The sequence below is a fragment of the Ostrea edulis genome, chromosome 5 (genome assembly GCF_947568905.1).
Source record: "Ostrea edulis chromosome 5, xbOstEdul1.1, whole genome shotgun sequence".
In the NCBI taxonomy this organism is placed as follows: domain Eukaryota; kingdom Metazoa; phylum Mollusca; class Bivalvia; order Ostreida; family Ostreidae; genus Ostrea; species Ostrea edulis.
Genome location: NC_079168.1, coordinates 31,417,158 through 31,438,116, shown reverse-complemented (window position 1 = coordinate 31,438,116; position 20,959 = coordinate 31,417,158). Strand labels below are relative to the sequence as shown.

The window sequence follows — 20,959 nt, the reverse complement described above, 5'->3', positions numbered from 1 at the left end:
TACCAGTGAAGACTGGTCTTGGGATAGACAAACTAAAGTGACCGCACAGGGGCTTTTGGCTTCGATGACGTCCTTCTCTGTGTTGATAACATTTGTGTTTGTAAGGTATGTTCTAGTTACAATAAAGCCTTTGACTCTCAAACTTCAGAAAAGAGATATTGAAATTTTCACTGCAAGTAAGTTAATTGAAGAACACGTGGATAGGATCAAAGAAATTCGTAGAGCGGTAGATACCGAATTTGAGTCTTGCTTTGAAGATGCAAAACAAATTGCAGACGACCTTGATATAGTGATTAAAACCCCAAGGGTTTGCTCCAAGCAGCAACACAGAGAAAATGTCTCCACAAGTAATCCAAGAGATTATTATAGATCTGTCGTGGCCATTACATTTCTGGACTTTTTCCTCAGTGAATTAAATACGAGGTTTCAGAAAGAAGATCTGGCGGCATATTCGATATGCTCTTTGTTACCTGTCAATGTGACAAATATTTCACACGAGGAATTATGTCCAAACTTGCCTCAGAACTAATATTTTGGGGGAGCGACCTGCCTTGTCTTTCTGTAAAGGACTTGGAGAAAGCACCCAGAGATTGGAGACGTTATTGTGTTAACATGAGCAAAGAAACTTCAGACAAGCTCTGCAATCTGCTCAATCTTTTCAACTTTGTAGATGGGGACGTTTTCCCGAACGTGAAAATTCTTCTTCACATTGGATGTGTTTTACCTATCACAACATGTGAGGCCGAAAGATCCTTTTTTGGATTAAGACGCATCAAGAGTTACATGCGCAGTACAATGCAAGAGGACAGATTGACTGGGCTTGCACTAATGCATCTTCACCATTCATTAGAAATTGACCAAAAGGAAATTGTACAATCATTTATCAGGCAAGGAAAACGAAGATTATTTCAGCCAAGTCTCTTTAGCTAAATAACAATTCCTACCAGAAAACATCAATACATGACAAAAAGGTCGCCCGCGTGATGCAGTGGTTATATAGAGCGTTTCCTTCGAGAGTTGGAAAATAAAGAGTTGAACGTTATATCACGGGTTCGATTTTGTGAAAAGGTTCGACCCCCCCTGGAAAAAATTCTGGATCCGCGCCTGACTATGTAATACAAACAGGCACCTGAAGTATGGACACTACCCCCCCCCCCCTTGTGATTTTTTTACGGTTATAATTTCGTCGAAATGTGTGGAGTCCTTGTCTATCCCATCCCAATTTCGCTATAGGTAAGCTTTACAGATTGGCCTTCTACCCTGATATAATAAAATAATACCGGTATAAGGCCAATCTCCATAGCATTAAAATAAAAAGCGTGAAACGATTAGGTCCCTACATAAATTGAAATTGGGATGAGGCCTCATTACCGCAAAAACAAAAAATCAGAAAGGGGGGTAGTGTCCATACTTAGGTGGACAGCTTCAAAAGAAGAGCCCCTTTGGAACAGTTATGATTTACGTCTATATCTTGTAATAAATAATGAGGTTCAATATTCAAATATTAAAAACATAACGAAAACGCAAGATGGCATCACAAAAGACAATAAAATCAGGTATTGTTGCAAACTGTATTAGGAATGTTTGTATCCTACGTCATATTTTCATAGAATGGTTGTATATCCAGCGTTATATCTTATTTATCATTAAATATTTGATACACTCGTAACGTGTAACCGTATACATTGTATCTGATACTCAGAAAAAAAGAAGACAATTTAATTTTCACGATTTCAAAAATTATCTTTAGACTACATGTATAATGTATTGACACATAAAATGTATTAGGCTTGTTCCTAGTACTGGGGAATCCTTCAGGTATGTAAATGGCAAATACGCAATGGGTATAAATATGAATGAAGGTCAGTTCGACGTCACGAGTGCTGGCACGGAGCTCCGATTAGGGAAAATTCCCGCTTCGGTGCAACACCCTCTTTCTATCTATCCCCCCCCCCCCCCTGTTTTCCTAGCCTTTTTGCAGTGCGTGTAAATTATGGAGCGCCAAATTAACATAAACTCAAATATTCGAAGACATCATTAATTGAACTGAGATATCATCATAATTCAATTATAATTCGCAATAATTTAATTGATGTGCGCGTCAAACCAATTATTGCGAACAATCACTGCTCGCAAAAATTGAATTAATGCGCGTATCTATTCAACTGATAAACAATAATTGATTTGATGTGCGCATTGCGTAATTCAGATGATGTGCGCATTAATTCAGTTATTGCCCTTATGAATTCACCTGCTGTGCACATCAATTAACGTGGCAGAATGATTTGATGAACTCTTTCATTAATTTGAATTATTTCTAATGCTTTTGTGTAAGGATTTGATGCACATATCAATTCGTTTAAATTTAAGAGAGCAACAGTTCAATTATTTAAAATATTTTTTAAATCGATTTATATATATATATATATATATATATATATATATATATATATGTGTGTGTGTGTGTGTGTGTGTGTGTGTGTGTACCCCGATTTGGGGTAGGCATATGATATCATATAAATTTGTTAGGAATTTGACAGGGAACAATTTTTAATAAAGTTTGTCATGGTATCTCATGACCTCAAAGAGATCTACGGGGTCAAAGGTCATATAAGTGCACATTTTTTCGATCTCTTTTTTTCTGAAATATATATTTTATGACCCCTCTCACTAGATTAGAGTCAAAATTTAATGTAGGCCTATGACCTGATGTGTCTTTTGAAATACTACAAAAACAAATTATTGATAAATAAATATTTTGGTTGCTAAGTAACAACACTCAGAGTATAATTTGTATTTTGAATTAAATTGATGAGCACTGCATTCGCGTCACATTTATTCTATGGATCGGGATCGTGATACACATATTCATACACATGCTTACGAAATGAAAACATGCATTACATGAGTAAATAAACGTGCAGCTTAGAAGTTACAAAACCGAGATTTTCGCTGTGTTGCATTTCTGAAATGAACTAAGAACTTCATAAAGCAAATGTAAGTAATTTACTGATTGCTTATGGTTGTTATAATGTTTAAAATCAACAGATTTTAATTTTATGTGTTGCCCTTGTTTGTCTTTGACATCCTGATCTGTTACTGTAGATAGTTGGTAAAATGGATAGTAAAAACCGGGCCGGGCCGAGTCACCTTCGTAATCCGAATATTTTAGTTTTCTTCGTTACTTTATTTTCGTTTGATGTGAAACTTCTTAATCCCAATCTGGATGATACATTGGATCTTCGCTACTACAAAAAGTACGGCATGATTTTGCCTCACTGTGAGAATAGCAACGATTGTTTATTTCAGGTTGGTAAAGTGGTAAGCGAGAAAAAATACACATTTTTCTGTGATTACGACTGATATCTGTGACATAACAATGAAACTACACACGATTTAGATAAATATTATGATAATTTGTCATCAAAATGCTGCAGTACCTGTTATATGAGTCTTATATATATTATTTGATATTTACGATTTATTAAAACCTGGGTCAAAAGGAAACCGGATACAGGTAACCCATGGCCGAAGGTTAAAATTCCGAATAAAATGAAGGTGTTAGCTGTCACATTCATCTTCGACACATCCTGAACGTAATTCAGCTTTCCATCAATTACTAATTATGAATGGATATCACTTTGATCTCACAATTACGGTTAATTAATCAAAAACATTAGCAATTAGCCTAAATCGGAATAAATAACGCCGGCCTGGATCAACGGCATCCGGTTTCCTCTTGGCCCGGGTTTGGAAAAATCGCCGATAAGTAAAATAAAAGGCATTGGAATGGTCAAATAATGCATTTGGTATCAAATTCAACTCTCTATGAATTGAAAAAAATGCAAGGTTTTCAGCAGCAGGTGCATAGTTTACAGAAAATATGCAACAATATGTGTTCTGGTCTCGCTACCCATTTTACCAACCAGATTTTTTTTACAATTATTGCATTCTTTATCTGTAGGTAATATTGTGTGCTAAATTTTGTACCGAAGACTAAATGTATCATTAAGAATATATTCTGTAAGTTTCAAAACAAACAAAGATATATCAACGAAGAAAACTAAAGAAATCGGGTTACGAAGGTGACCCGGTCCAGCCCGGTTTTTACTACCGTATATACTCGCCTATAAGTCGGTCCGCCTATAAGTCGGTTGTATTTTTTAAGGTTAATTTGTAGGAATTTGTCATTGACCCGCTTATAAGTCAGTACAAATTTTTGTCAGAATAGGTTGACAATTTCAAGTCAATGCTCTAGTGTTTTTACCTATGTTTCAAAAAATAGTTTGAGAAATCGATAATTATGAGGTGCTCAATATCCAAGACATATCCGTTTGGAGTTTAAATGCATCCCTTGATCTATTATGGACAATGATCCCTTGATTACCTAAGCAATTATGGTCTCCTAATGACCAATACCTGACAACGTGTTTACTTAGTGGCACACGCCTCGCAAAAATTTTTATTGTGGGATTCCGGTATAATTCATTGTATCAACAATAGAGTTTTTAAGAGTCAAGAATGATGATCTAAATTATCTGTAAAAATTATTCAATCTTTTAAGAAGTATATTTCAGCCGGTATACATATGAATATTTCAATATTAAATCGGGTTCGTAATTCAATTTTACCGATAAACGAATTGAAATTGAATTGAAAGTATTAGTTACGGGTATGTAAATAATTCTAAAGTAGATAAAAATATGTAAATACTTGTACTTTATACATGATTTTAAAATACATAAACAATACGTCTAGATATTTGTGTGGTAGTCCATGATAATCGTCGGAGTTGTTTAAAATACACTACATTACGCCGCCCAGAAAAATACCAATCTTCTTAGGATGCGCCTATAAGTCGGACATAGAGTTTTGGACCAAAAATTGACTCCCAAAAAACCGACTTATAGGCGAGTATATACGGTACCCATTTTACCAACACTCGTTGCTGTTGACTCACTCACTCAGTGTAGTAGTGCTGCAGACTCATGAGTGCAGGCAGCAGGGTTTAATAATTGATTAGGGTGTGGACTACTACAAATAAACAGCAGAAATCTATGAAGATTAAAGTAATTAAAAATGTATTGTGATACATAATCATATTGCGTGTTTTATCAGGTCTAGTCCAATGACTATTTTTTTTACTTGCGTAGCTACTTATAGCTACCTAAGTATTTAAACCTACTCCAGGTAGCTATTTTTACCTACATTTTCCTTTACTTGTATTTCGTGGCCAAACGCAGGAACGGAGCAATATGGTGTGTACCAAATTTCTTGATTCACTTACACTGACGATGAATACCACAAAAATATAGGACAAAAATTATTACTTTCTAACCTTTCAAATTTGCATCAATAACTACACCCAGTTCCATTTTCTAGGAGCTTAGGATCAAAGCTAAGTGATAAGAAGTCTAGAATGTCTTACAAATCTGTATTAATGTTAAAGTTTGCCTTCATGCATTTTTACATTAATAAAGGTTTTGGGGGTGAATTTTCATGCATTTTCTCTACATTCTCCACCCTCGTAAAGTATTCAAATTTACACTCCGAATTTTGCCGTGCACGTGCACATGATACCTAAAACGACTGACCTGTTTAAAAGATGTGCCTCAATCAGCTGTTAATTATTATTTATTTATATTTTTAAGAATAGGTAAAAGTAGGTAGAAATAGCTACGTAGGTTTAAATACCTAGGTAGCTATTAATAGCTACGTAGATGGAAATAGTCTTTGGACTGGAACTGTTTTATATCATGATACATATCATATTGTTATGAGGTAGACTGAGGACCTTGTGGTTATACAACATGAACATTGTTCAGATAGCTAAAACAATAGTCTTCAAATTGAATACTAAAAGGTATTCCTATTGATCATTTTAGATTGACAGGGATGGCCCGAAGGTCGGACTTGGCAGGTTTTTTGAGAGGTTTGGAACACATCACCAGGGCTTTAGTGGAAACACAGGGACCGGAGGTCAAACAAGTATGGAGGAACAGCTCTCTGAAAACAGCAGCAGAAAAAGTCGTGGCTAAATCTCAGACGATCATACAGGATGTGACCTCCAATCAAAGCAATATACAGGTATATTAAATCATTGATACATGTCGATCAGTGGCGAGTCCAGGGGGGTCCTCCACTGTAGATACAGTATTACAGATTGTATGCAGCTGTAGATTCACTCCTGGCCCCACGATGCAAAAGCTTTTAAAAAAGTCAAAATCTGAATATTGCGATGAAATGATTGAGAAGTCAATCATTCCAAAATAGAATTGTGATTCAGAATTGCTTCGTCAAATTTGTAGTGTCTGCAAATTAAGAGTTTCAGTTCGAAGTGATGGACACCTTACAGGTGATTGGGATTTTGACTTAAATCTGAGTTTGTTACATGATCCTGGGGCTTGGTTATTTTCATGGGTTCTTGTCTAGATATGTTTTTATGGTGTTTTAATTCAGTCCACTGTTATATAAATGCTATGGTTGTGTCATATTCGCTACATTTTGATTTCACTATTATTTGCCAATAGTAAAAATAGCGAAAACAGAAGTGAAAAGAAGACCGTGTTCAGTATGACAGACTTCAGTTTGATATTGTTTCACAGAAGATTTTGTAGATTTATAAATAGGTACAGTTCAACAAATGTTTTCTCTAATTTTGTATGGATTTCTTTAGATAAGATACATTTTTTAAAACAAAAGACACCACCTCTATCATCATGTCATAACATAAACTGTGTGTCCTATAATTATAACATGATATTTTGTACACTCATAATCAGGAGTGCTTACTGTTTAATATTTACATTCACTGAATCTTTTTCTCTTATATTTCAATACGGAAGTTCCGAGTTCCCCAAGAATTATTTCCCTTTGTCGAACTCTTCCGTAAATTATGACGTAAAATATGATGACAGTGGGTACACTTGCTAATTACTATCGTTGTATTATCTCTTAAAAGATGATATCCAGAGTTTCTGAGACCATCCTATCTCAGGGGAAAGGCAACTTCAGTGAGTTTATGAGTATTGGATAACAAAATGGCTCAAACAAATACTGTTAATTGCCATCTTTCTTTGATAAAAGCGTCACTCATGTAGAAGAGGAAACGAATAATGATTTAATAGCTAATTTGATGATCTTATTCAAACAGATTATGCTTGATATGGCCAGAATATACATACCAGTGATTGATATAAACAAACGTTACGCTTTTATTACATTAATCGTACGTAATCGTTATGTACAATGCCAGTCTACGATATAATGTATACATTGTGTACCCACCATACGCCATAAAATGCGAAAGAGTTCGACAAAGGGAAATAATTTTGGTGTAACTCGGAACTTGCGTATTGAAATTGACATTGTTTTCATCTGCAACAATGAAGGTACATGTATGTTTGTTGCAAACTAGTTTGATCCAGGTTTTTTTAGTACCACATGTATATAATGTAATCATTATTTAACAAATATGGAGCGTCATCAAGATCAAAGGGTGTGCTGGTTGTTATACCCCCCCGGACAAAGTTCAGGGGGGGGGGGGTATATAGGAATCACTGTCTGTCCGTCTGTCTGTCTGTGCAGATTCGTGTCCGGGCCATAACTTCTTTGTTCTTTGACTTAGACATACCATATTTGGCACACAGGTGGATCACCATGAGACGATGTGTCGAGTACCTTCATGACCTCTATATAACCTTGACCTCAAGGTCAAAATTAAAGGTTTTTTACAATGGATTCGTGTCCGGGCCATAACTTCTTTGTTCTTTGACATAGGCATACCATATTTGACACATGAGTGTATCACCATGAGACGATGTGTCATGTATCTTCATGACCTCCATATGACGTTGACCTCAAGGTCAAAATTAAAGGTTTTTTACAATGGATTGGTGTCAGGGCCATGACTTCTTTGTTCTTTGACATAGGCATACCATATTTGACACATGAGTGTATCACCATGAGACGATGTGTTGGGTACCTTCCTGACCTCTATATGACCTTGAACTTTGACCTCAAGGTAAAAATTGATTATAGGGTTTTGACATAGTCATACCGTAAGACATGGGTGTATCACCATGAGACTATGTCATGTACATTTATGACCTCTTTATGACTTTGACCTTTGATCTCAAGGTCAAAATTATAGATTTGTGCCATGAATTTGTGTTCGGACTATATCTTCCCTTTTCTTCTACAAAGGCATACCATATTTTTACACTCAGGAAAGAGGTAATTTATTTAACAACACCCTTTGGGAGATTGGGGTAAGCGGGGGGCATTCTTAGTGAGCATTGCTCACAGTACCTCTTGTTCTGTTCAACGTAACGAATGGGTCAACTATATGATATCTTAGTACTTAAATCTAGTTTATATTTTTTTAAAATACATAAAAATATAAATATTAACAATAAAATGACTTTCTTTGTTGTTTCATCGGATGATGAAGGTAGCAATCATTGCAGAAAAAAATTACATAACCCGCTTACGTGGGTCATGAATTTTTCTGCAATGCTAGCTACTTTCATCACCCGATGAAACAACAAAGAGAGACATTTTATTGTTTAACACTGATAGTCAGGAGTGTTGGCTGTTTTGCAGAATGTGATCAAGGAGAAGACGGTGATGATGGCCAAACAGGCCTCCACTGTGGTCAATACCCTGAAGACGAATCCCCCCGCCATGTCAGTCCCGATGATGGACAATGCAGGTTCCGATTTCAATCTCTCCAGTGACTACAGCACAGCGCTCGGTGTGAATGAGGAACTTTTTGAGGAGGTGTCCCGTAAAGAGGTGGACGAAGTCCTCACTAAGGCACCCAGTTCCACTTTGAGTAAAAAACCTCCTTCAAAGACAATACTGAAAGACATTTTAGAAAATACCAAGACAAAACAGGCAGGAGAACCCAGTGTTAAGTCTGAGACAAAACAGGCAGGAGAACCCAGTGTTAAGTCAGAGACTATTCCGGAGCCTTTTAAGGAAGTGAAGAAAATGGCAAAGACTGTCAAACGAATGCCGCTAGCATCGTTTAAATCAGCACCAAAGGTATTTTATAAATTTCACATTCAAGAAGACATGTATCATATGTATGCTTGAAAGTATATTTTCATCAAATAGGTTAAAGATGTTATTTTGTTGAGTGATATTTCATATAAACTGAATTTTGTAAGTATGAACTACTATACCTGCGGTGTTTATTGAATACTGCTGTATGTAGAAATGATTATCAGCTATACCCCCCCCCCCCACCCCACCCCCGTTATAACGCCACTCCTGCTTATTGCCTGAAAATCCTAAGGAACAGATTGCTCCCATGCTAACACCCCTATTATAATGCCAACCTCGCATAATGCCATATGCCACTGATTTTCACAAACAAATGATCAAATTTTATAGGGTTTACCTTCAATAATAATGCCAATTACCTAACATGCATCAGGAATCACACCTGTACTTTGATAGCGGTGTATTGAAGTGTGACAGTTTGGACAAGGTATTCAGGTGGCAAGGTTAATTACTAATAATTGCAGAATTGAACTCAAGATGATTTACATGTTTATACAGAATGGTGTCCAAATAACTTTATGGTATTGAATTTCTTTGATTGCTCAGTAAATTGTCCGTAATGGTGAATTCGTTATAATGCCACCCCCGCTTTATTGCCCAAATTCGTCTTAAATAAAAGTTGGCAATATATCGAGGGAGCACTGTATATGAAAAACGATTGGTACAAGACTTGATTTCATTATCTACATGTATTACTTGGGAAACATTGTAAACTTTTATAGTAAATGAACAATTGGAAAGTAAAGGTATGAGGAATTGCAGAAAAATTACCAATGCTGCTACTACAATAAGATAGTGGTAGATATGTATGCCTCCTTCATGTTCATGTTCTTAAACAGTATCAATATTATTATATCTTATCAGTATTGCTGTATTGTAGCTAAGTGAAACTGCTAAAGAGAGAAAAGTACCATCCTCAAGGATTAGCAGAGTGGCCAACTTTGGAGGTTAGCAGTATTCTGTGTACTACTATCAAAGGTCAAATAAAGTTCAAAGTCAGAAGTCATAGGTCAAGATCATCTGCAACATTGAAGTTTTAACTCTTTCTAAACTGCAGATTGAATGAATATTTCTTTTGAATTTGTTGTGTTTATAGCAAAGTAAATAAAGCTAATTCTTTCAAAAGTTACTCTTGGGCAATTTTATATACATGTACCAGTATCTGTGTGTCGTCATCGTCACAAACCACACCTTCCGTCTCCGTTCACATTACGTTAGAGACCATACACTCACGATTTGAGGCAGGGTAGGTACTCTGGACTCGCTAAAGCGTGGCTAGCGATGGTGTGTTGCATGGTTTGAGGAAGGTACTCCAGACTCGGTAAAGTGTGGCTAGCGATAATGGTGTGTTACATGGTTTGAGGAAGGTAATCCTGGACTCGGTAAAGTGTGGCTAGTGATGATGGTGTGTTGTTAGGGTAGGTACTCCTGGACTCGGTAAAGTGTGGCTAGCGATGATGGTGTGTTGTTAGGGTAGGTACTCCTGGACTCGGTAAGGCGTGGCTAGCGATGATGGTGTGTTGTTAGGGTAGGTACTCCTGGACTCGGTAAGGCGTGGCTAGCGATGATGGTGTGTTGTCTGCATGGTACTTTACAATCGTCGCACACACTTGCACACATTCATGTGATATCAAAATTAGAGCGTACGAAGGATTGAAAGATTGCAATGAAAAATTGACTAAACTCGTCTTTTGTGTTGCAGGTTTGTTTGTTGGCCTTGGTGTTGGTGCTCTGTCTGAGGTCACGAAGCGAGGCCTGGGGCTGAGGAAGACAGGTACCATTCTAAAAATAGAATTTATCGTTATTCAATGACAAAATTTGTATGAACTTGCATACAGTAAAACATGGTTATAGCAAACCTCCTGGAACAGTGAAAAACCAGTTTGTTATTATAACCAAACTTTATTACATCTAATACAATTTTCATTATATTCCTCTCATAGGGAAATAAACATCACTTCGCAATAAGTTTGAATTTATTATAAGCGTGTTCATTATAAGTGTGTTTTACAGTATATGAGTCCAATGTTTGAAAAATAAAATTGTATAAACACATTTGATACAAGTAGTTTTGCCATATTTGTTTTAAGCTCACTTCAGTGACTTGAGCTTTTTTACGTGTATATCGTCATACGTGCAATCGTCATTTTCAAGAAAACAAAAGGAAATTTTTAAAAGGATTTTCTCAAATATGTAGTTAGTTGTGGTCTTCTGAACTGTCAACAGAATAAGTTTTAAGACACCACAAACTTTATTTTTGACAGACAGCAAGAAAGAAACTTTGACTGGAGAGAACCCGTTTTTGACGGAGGAGAATGCTGAGCGTATCGTAGACAGACTCTGTCGGGCTAGAGGGGCTGCCCTAAAACTCGGACAGATGGTCAGCATACAGGGTGAGCCAGCATAACATATATTTAATATTTACATTTCACAGAGTGGGGAAAAGAGTGGAGAAAAGTCCTCTAACTTGCTTGACCTATAAAGATGGTTTGATTTTATACTTGCACTACGTAAAACTGATATCTGATTTGGTTGTGATTACAGAGAAAGTACAGTGTTCCCTCAATATATTGCCAAATGTTAAAGACCAATTTGGGCAATAAAGAGGGGGGGGGGGGGGGGGGTGGCAATATAATGAAATCACCTTTACTGACAATTCACTGAGCAGTCAAAAGAAATTCACTAACATAATTTATTTGGGCTACATTCTGTACAAACATTTAAACTATCTTGAGTTTAATTAATTCAGCAATTATTCGTAATTAACCTGATTACCAGAATACATCGTCCAGCCTGTCACATTTCACCGCACCGCTCTCAAAGTACAGGTGTGATTACCGATGGGTGTGAGGTAATTGGCATTACTATCGAGGATAAACCCTATATAATTTTATCAATTGATTGTGAAAATCAGTGGCATATGGCATTATGCAGGGTTGGCTTTATAATGGGGTTGTTAACACAGGGAGAAATCTGTTCATTTGGATTTTCAGGCAATAATCGGGGTGACATTACAACGGAAGGGGGGGGGGGGGGGCGCAATATATTGAGAAAGCACTGTACTTGTGACTGAGTAAAAAGCATTCAAAATGTACTGAAGTTGTAAATACATTCAGATTGGACAATATTCCAAAATCACATCAGAAATTGATATGTTTCAAAGAAGCTGCAATTTGTAGATTCAGTTGAATTTGACACATATACATGTGAATAGTACAATGTACAATGTATCAGTAACTAAAGAGCTTTGTGAAATTTCAGACAATTCATTTTTGGATCCAAAACTTCAAAAGATCTTTGACCGAGTCAGACAGAGCGCGGACTTTATGCCGACTTGGCAAATGAATGTAAGTCACATTCATCGTAAGTCACAGTCATTGTAATTAAGTCACAGTTGTTGTAAGTCAGTCATTGTAAGTCACAGTCAATGTAAGTCACAGTCATTGAAAGTCACAGTCATTGTATGTCAGTCATTGTAAGTCACAGTCATTGTAAGTCACAGTCATTGTAAGTCACAGTCATTGTAAATCACAGTCATTGTAAGTCACAGTCATTGTAAATCGCAGTCATTGCAAGTCACAGTCATTGTAAGTCGCAGTCATTGTAAGTCGCAGTCATTGTAAGTCGCAGTCATTGTAAGTTACAATCATTGTAAGTCACAGTCATTGTAAGTCACAGTCATTGTAAGTCACAGTTGTTGTAAGTCACAGTCATTGTAATTAAGTTGCAGTCATTGTAAGTCACAGTCATTGTAAGTCACATTCATTGTAAGTTACAGTCATTGTAAGTCACAGTCATTGTAAGTCACCGTCATTGTAAGTTACAGTCATTGTAAGTCACAGTTGTTGTAAGTCACAGTCATTGTAATTAAGTCGCAGTTGTTGTAAGTCACAGTCACTGTAAGTCACAGTCATTGTAAGTCGCAGTCATTGTAAGTCACAGTCATTGTAAGTCACAGTCATTGTAAGTCTCAGTCATTGTAAGTCACAGTTGTTGTAAGTCACAGTCATTGTAATTAAGTCACAGTCACTGTAAGTCACAGTCACTGTAAGTCACAGTCATTGTAAGTCACAGTCATTGTAAGTCACAGTCATTGTAAGTCGCAGTCATTGTAAGTTGCAGTCATTGTAAGTCACAGTCATTGTAAGTCACAGTCATTGTAAGTCACAGTCATTGTAAGTCTCAGTCATTGTAAGTCACAGTTGTTGTAAGTCACAGTCATTGTAATTAAGTCGCAGTTGTTGTAAGTCACAGTCACTGTAAGTCACAGTCATTGTAAGTCACAGTCATTGTAAGTCACAGTCATTGTAAATCACAGTCATTGTAAGTCACAGTCGTTGTAAGTCATTGTAAGTCACAGTCATTGTAAGTCACAGTCGTTGTAAGTCACAGTCGTTGTAAGTCATTGTAAGTCGCAGTCATTGTAAGTCACCGTCGTTGTAAGTCATTGTAAGTCACAGTCATTGTAAGTCACAGTCATTGTAAGTCACAGTTGTTGTAAGTCACAGTCATTGTAAGTCACAGTTATTATAAGTCACAGTCATTGTAAGTCACAGTCATTGTAAGTCACAGTCATTGTAAGTCACAGTTGTTGTAAGTCACAGTCGTTGTAAGTCACAGTCATTTTTGGTGTTAACTCTTCAACTTGTAGTCAGACTTAAATATATGTTACATAAATATACTTACATATCAATTTGACAAATTGTAGAAATTCAAACTAGTAATGGGTTTAAGAATATGCAATATTTTCAGTTTGAATGTTCCCTACTTGAGGGGAGGGGGGTTTGTCTCATTAGGAAGGGCTAATTGAATCTGCATCATTTACAGAAAGTCCTGAGAAGTGAGCTGGGAGAAGACTGGCAGGATAAATTTGAACATATTGACCACACCCCGTTTGCAGCTGCTTCCATTGGACAAGTGCACAGAGGGAGGCTAAAAGACGGCAGAGAAGTCGCCATGAAAATCCAGGTACATACACAAATACTTAGTTTCATACCCTGTCAGTGGGTTATATTCATCAAGAAGATGTATTTTTTTCCATTGTTTGTGGGGATTTCAGAATCACTAGGAATACACCCACATAGATATTGTATATAGAAGCCTAATTTTTTAAGGAAGGATTTAATTTTGACATTATTAGGCCAATTCAACTTAATTGATAGATTATCATTCCCGCCCACCCCTGAAAAATTGACCCACCCTGAATTTTTTTTTTTTTTTTGCCAAACTTGCAATTTCCGGAAAATTTTTCATGTCCGACTCCGGTATTTACACTTCTTGTTGACATTTCCGGTATAGCAACATGAAGAAAATAGATCTATATGGTTTTCTAAATTTCTCGCGTTCTTACAGGCGTAAATCTTGAAGAAGTTTAGTATATTTATGTTTGAAATTAAAGCTTAACCTGGAATTCGTTTATGAAAATAGCATAGATTGATATCCATCTGGCATTAAATGATGCTCTTCTGTTGAAAAAAAAACTCATTTGTCTTTCATATTTTTCTCAGAAAATAAAAATTAATAAATAAAATCCTCCCACCTGCCCCATACATTTTGGTGACCCTGGATGATAATCTACTAATTAAGTTGAATTGGCCTTAGCGATAGTGATAAAATTGCTAAAATTGAATTTTTCATATTGGAGGTAATAGTTAATTTTCCTAGAATTATGAAGTCACTAAAGTTACCTCTCACTAAATTTACAATGTGTACACCCATTTTTATGGAAAAGTTGCTAAATTTGCATCTCTCTAAAAATTCCACTTTAATATACGGTTTGTCGAGTTTTTATGTCATTCTGTTTGATGTATACTGTTTTCACTAAGATTAAACCATGGCTTAAAATTTACAGTATATCTGAATTTTTAAAGAAAATCTCTGTAAAATTTCCAATTATACAATAGTCACTTCCAGTATTAGAATAGGTAGGCGGGGATTCTGACAAGTGATAATGCTGTCAGTGGGGACGTTGATTAATTAGTTTTCATGATATTCATTTTAGCAAGTCACTGGGTATTTTGATTGGTGTTTCATGGGAAGTTTAAGTGAAAGTTTAAGTGGAGATATTGATGTGTCAGATGTGATAAAACTTAAACGTAATCCGATTATTCCGAGTCTTTTTCTGAAGTATGATTTATTAAAACAACTGACAAATGTAATCCAGTTTTCTCTCTCCTAACAATGAACGTGTATTGTTATACCCCCCGCAACAAGTTGTGGGGGGGGGGGGGGTATACTGGAATCGGGTTGTCCGTCTGTCTGTCCGTCCGTCCGTCCGTCCGTCTGTAGACGCAATGGTTTCCGGGCTCTAAAGCATTATCCTTTCCACCTACCATCACCATATCATATATATGGACTACCCATGGGATGAAGATGTTCCCTATCGATTTTGGGGTCAAAAGGTCAAAGGTCAAGCGCACTGGACATCGAAGTAGCAATATGGTTTCCGGGCTCTAAAGCGTTATCCTTTCCACCTACAGTCACCATATCATACATATGGACTACCCATGGGATGAAGATGTTCCCTATCGATTTTGGGGTCAAAAGGTCAAAGGTCAAGCACACTGGATATCGAAGTAGCAATATGGTTTCCGGGCTCTAAAACGTTATCCTTTCCACCTACAGTCACCATATCATACATATGGACTACCCATGGGATGAAGATGTTCCCTATCGATTTTGGGGTCAAAAGGTCAAAGGTCAAGCACACTGGATATCAAAGTAGCAATATGGTTTCCGGGCTCTAAAGCGTTATCCTTTCCACCTACAGTCACCATATCATACATATGGCCTACCCATGGGATGAAGATGTTCCCTATCGATTTTGGGGTCAAAAGGTCAAAGGTCATGCGCACTGGACATCGAAGTAGCAATATGGTTCAGTTTGTCATGCCATTTGTTTTTTACACTCAGAAAAGAGGTAGTTTATACCTATTACCAACACCCTTTGGGAGATTGGGGTAGGCGGGGGGTATTCTTAGTGAGCATTGCTCACAGTAGCTCTTGTTTTAATTTAATTTGAACATATTTTATTGAGAAGCTCAAAAGGAACAATCATGTATGTGCCCAGGGTGGTAATTTATCCAGGTCATTTTTAAACAATTTGTTTACTTCTGAGAAAGTCTAGTGATAGATATCAAATGTTCATGACACATGTTTTCAATTCTTTAGAATTAACACTGGCCAGGCTGTGAGAGATCATGCATTGAGAAATGCCACTGACATAACAACAGCATGCATGTGAAATACTAACTTAATATATAAACCTGAATATGGAACATGCATGTGCCATCTGCTTGTTGGGGTCCACTTATTGAAACACAATTTGAACAAAAGTTGTAAGCAAATTGATGTATTATTTGAAAGAGAGTTATTTGATGCAAACAATCAGTACAGTCATTATAGTGTTGCTGGAAACAGTAAAGTCATTATAGTGTTGCTGGAGACAGTAAAGTCATGATAGTTTTGCTGGAAACAGTAAAGTCTCGATAGTTTTGCTGCAGCACTCTATTTGGCCTATAATGTTAGGAGTTTGTTTAACTCGGAGCTCTTTAATTATGTTGTGTTTAAATTTAGTGCTGAAGAAACTGTCTCAAACAAGACTGAATACTTCTCTCCTGTCTTTCAATTTGTGTCTTGAAATAGGCATTGTAGGGATTTAAATGTAAATGATGCTCTAATCCATTCCGTGCTTGTCCAGTAAAAATACACGATTTTAAAGTACATACTGGAAATTGAAGTTGTACAAAGTAAAAAGATAACATTTCAATAACAAACCTGTGCACTTGTTAATTTCAGTATCCGGGTGTTGCTAACAGCATAGAAAGTGACATCAACAATTTGACAACTGTCTTGAAAATTTGGGATGTTTTTCCAAAAGGTAAAATGAATTCTGCTCAAAGAAATGTAACTCACAGTCTTGCTTATTATGAAGCATTCTTACATTGGTGCTTTCTATGATACAAAGACATATAATCTGAAATGAGCTGCATTGATATTGATTTAAAAAAAACTTTTATGTATATTGCTTGTTAAATATTGAATTTTTTTCTGTTATCAGGTGTATATATTGAAGATTTAATGAGGGTTACTAAAAAAGAATTAGCTTGGGAGGTGGATTATGAAAGAGAAGCCAAGTGCTGTATGAAGTTTAAGTAAGTCTGAATTTGGAAATTACTTCAAAGTAGATTGAAAATGACACTGAAAATAATACAGTTTTATAGCCTTATTATATAAATATTGCATGTACTTGAGGGTAACATTGAAAATTTTCACCCTGAGAAACCATTTGCAACCAAGGCGTAGCTGAGGTTTACAATGGTTTCTTGAGGGGTAAAAATTTCAATGTTACCCTCAACTACATGCAATATTTGTTTTATTATACTGAATGTTATGTAAAGAGGAAAGCAGAAAACTCACATCTGTTGACATTTGATCAATCACTGTCATGCGACATTTCGTATATCGATGCGGGTATTCCTGTTTATTACAAACGCTCAAATGATGTCGTCAAACAATCTACGGCGAAATGTACGTGCATAAATTTGATGCGTGTGATAATTTTTTTTATTATACTGTCATGTAAAATACTCGAATCTGATTGGTCGAGAAACATTTGAAAAAACATATTGTTACCCTCTGAGAACAGAAAACACGCGACTCAGGGTGATAGTATCTAGCAACGGGTAACAGTTCTTGACAACGGGTGATATTATAAAAAATTATCACATGCGTCAAATTTATGCGCGTACGGTTCGCCGTAGATTGGTAGACGACGTCATTTGAACGTTTGTAATAAACGGGAATACCCGCATCGATATACGAAATATCGCATGACAGTGATTGATCAAATGTCAACAGACGTAAGTTTGTCTGCTTTCCTGTTTACATAACATTCAGTATAATAAAACAAATATTGCATGTAGTTGAGGGTAACATTGAAATTTTCACCCATCGAGAAACCATTGTCAACCTCGGCTACGCCTCGGTTGACAATGGTTTTCTCGGGGTGAAAATTTTCAATGTTACCCTCAACTACATGCAATATTTATATAATAATATCACCCATAGTCAAGTACTGTTACCCGTTGCTAGATATTATCACCCTGGGGCGCATGCTTTCTGTTCTCAGAGGGTAACAATTATGTTTTTTCAAATGCTTCTCGACCAATCAGATTCGAGTATTTTACATGAAAGTATAATAATATTAATGTACTGAAGTGTAATTTTGACTGCAGATCAAAAGCATGAAAATAAAACTGCTTTGAAATTTTTAACCTACATGTAACATGATATCTATATCAAGTGTAACATGATATCTATATCAAGTAGACATTAAAACTAACCAATGAAAGCTTTTATGTCATTCAAGTATTGTTAGAAGCTAAAAATAGCTTGCCATGGAACCATGTGCTAACAAGCATTTAATCTTGCACAGAGAGTTACTGCAGGACCACACGATGCTGGATGTACCGGGAGTGGTGCCGGAGCTGTGCTCTAAACAGGTTCTCACCTCGGAGTTCATTGAGGGAATATCACTTGAGAGATGTGCTGAACTCGACCAACAAAGCAGAGACCAGGTTAGCCATGAATTACATGATAAACTACATGCATTACTATATAGCGAGGGTTTTTTTTCCGTAGGCGAAAAATTGACAATCTTCTAGCTCATAGGTCCACAAATAATTTTAGTGGAATATACCTGCATTTTGGCGGACATGAAATTCCGAAACATGACGATCGACAAGTATTTTAGTGTTAATAAATGATTTGTAAAATTTTTTGTTTTCATAAAAAACAACTGACCTAAAAGAAACAACAGTTTAATACCTCCCAAGCTGAAGAGTGCTACATTTACCTTTCAAAAAATAACCACTGCTATGCAGAGTTATCTGTCATGCAAAAATACATATTATGATTGCCGACACATTTGGGTTCAAATTTAGCTATTAAAAATTTGGCGGCATGATACCAAACTGATAAAGTAAGCCAAAATTATTATCACAACCCCACCCCCCCCCTCCACACACACAAAGGGGGAAAAAATCCTGCTATACTGTATTTTATCAACACAATGAATTCACCTTCTCGAGTATTTTATTTTATTGTGATATATACATTTATTGAAGCGTTTGTTGTGTTTCGTAGATCTGTACAGAAATATTAAGTCTCTGCCTGACTGAGCTGTTCGATTGGAAATTCATGCAGACTGATCCAAACTGGGCCAACTTTTTTTACAATCCAGACACCGAAAAGGTTAGTATCGCGGTGATGATTATCTATTATTAAAATTCATCTGTTCTTACTGGTAAGGTTAGTCAAGGTCTATCATTCTGATTTATCATATGGAATCGAGGCCCCGTGGAAGGGCTTGGATGATCATTTAAAATTGCAAAGAGGCCTCAGAAAGGGGCTTGGATGATCATTTAAGATTGCAAAGAGGCCTCAGAAAGGGGCCTGATAATTGAAAATTGTGTTTATGTATCATAAACATTGAAAATTCTCATCATAACTTTCATCTAACAAGAAAACTTTTTATTATTATGTTGAGAAGATTGAATCTTTGAACATGCAGTGTAAGCTATTTTCATCATCCATTATCATCCAGTCTGTCTCTCTTGTGTTGCAGCTGACCTTGCTGGATTTTGGAGCCAGTCGAAGCTTCTCTGCCAAATTTGTAGATGATTATATTCGGATAATTAAAGCAGCCTCCGAGGGTGACAGGGAAGGCGTCAGACACTGGTCTATAGAAAGCGGCTTCCTCACCGGATATGAAACCAAGGTATATGTAGATTACGGCTCATGGCGGGTGTGACCAGTAGACTGGGGATGCTTACTCCTCCTATAGGCACCTGATCCCACCTCTGGTGTGTCCAGGGGTCCATGTTTGCCCAACTATCTATTTTGTATTCCTTTTAGGAGTTACAAGATTGATCGCTGTTTGTTATCTTCACCTTTCATAACAGCTTACAATTATTAGTCTCACAGAAAATTCAATAAATCTTGATTCATTAGAATCGTGGCCCTATAGTGAAACGTAACATGGTACAGTTGTATGTGTGTAAGAATTGATGTACATTGAGTTGAAAATAATTTTGAATTCTAGATGTTTGCTCCTAGTGATTTACTCCAATTTGTTTTTGTTTCAGAGTATGGAGGCAGCCCATATTGATGCCGTGATGATTTTAGGAGAAACAATGGCCTGTGACGAGAAATTTGATTTTGGGACACAGAGTGCAACCAAGCGTATCTTTAACCTTATACAAGTGATGGCTGAACAGAGACTGACACCGCCACCGCATGAAACGTATTCCTTACATCGGAAAATGTCCGGATCTTTCTTAATTTGTACCAAGCTTGATGGCAAAGTCAACTGTAAAAGATTGTTTGACGATATTTATGCTCGATACGAGTTTGGAAAGGAATGTGAATTCTGGCAAGACTAGAAGTAAACCTAATTTCATTGATGGATAGGAGTTCATTTGTTTAAGGCCTGATTGCTATTTGATGTACACACAGTGGTTTCAGTCCTTTATGATGTGCGAGTTTTAGAGTCTGTTTTACTCAGTCAGTATCTGTGAATGTATTATATAGTATTGCTGTAATGTCAAGATGTTAAAAAAAATAATATATGATTGGCACTTGCATTCTTGTCTTTTCTTTGAAAGAATATTTTTAAAAAAGATGCTGGTACATGCAAGACGTACGACTTTCTTTTATAATTTAGATGAGAAACTGTTTTGAGTTGATAAAAATTTCCTTGTACAGTTGTCATAGATATATATAATTTACAACAAAATGTGTGTAGTGTACCGTTAAATGATCTAATGTGTGTTTGGTTTCCTCTGACTAATCATGTGACTTCCGCTGGTGTTCGTATGCGGAGCCGGAG

General features: G+C 36.5%; 1 protein-coding gene across 2 annotated transcripts; it reads left to right on the top strand.

Moving 5' to 3' along the window:
- The first annotated feature begins 3,102 nt into the window (after positions 1 to 3,102).
- LOC125651933 (atypical kinase COQ8B, mitochondrial-like) lies at positions 3,103 to 20,714 on the top strand. Of its 2 annotated transcripts, none has more exons than XM_048880784.2 (14): positions 3,103 to 3,257; positions 5,886 to 6,087; positions 8,605 to 9,048; positions 9,950 to 10,016; positions 10,772 to 10,843; positions 11,334 to 11,462; positions 12,331 to 12,416; positions 13,897 to 14,037; positions 16,867 to 16,948; positions 17,129 to 17,222; positions 18,506 to 18,647; positions 19,216 to 19,323; positions 19,697 to 19,849; positions 20,217 to 20,714. In XM_048880784.2, exons 1-14 carry the CDS (start codon positions 3,118 to 3,120, stop codon positions 20,511 to 20,513), a joined length of 2,157 nt encoding a protein of 718 aa, XP_048736741.2. In that variant the 5' UTR covers positions 3,103 to 3,117; the 3' UTR covers positions 20,514 to 20,714. The 2 variants fall into 2 exon arrangements, with proteins under 2 accessions (XP_048736741.2, XP_056021745.1); XM_056165770.1 differs by lacking the exon at positions 3,103 to 3,257 and adding an exon at positions 4,763 to 5,069.
- The last annotated feature ends 245 nt before the right edge of the window (positions 20,715 to 20,959 follow it).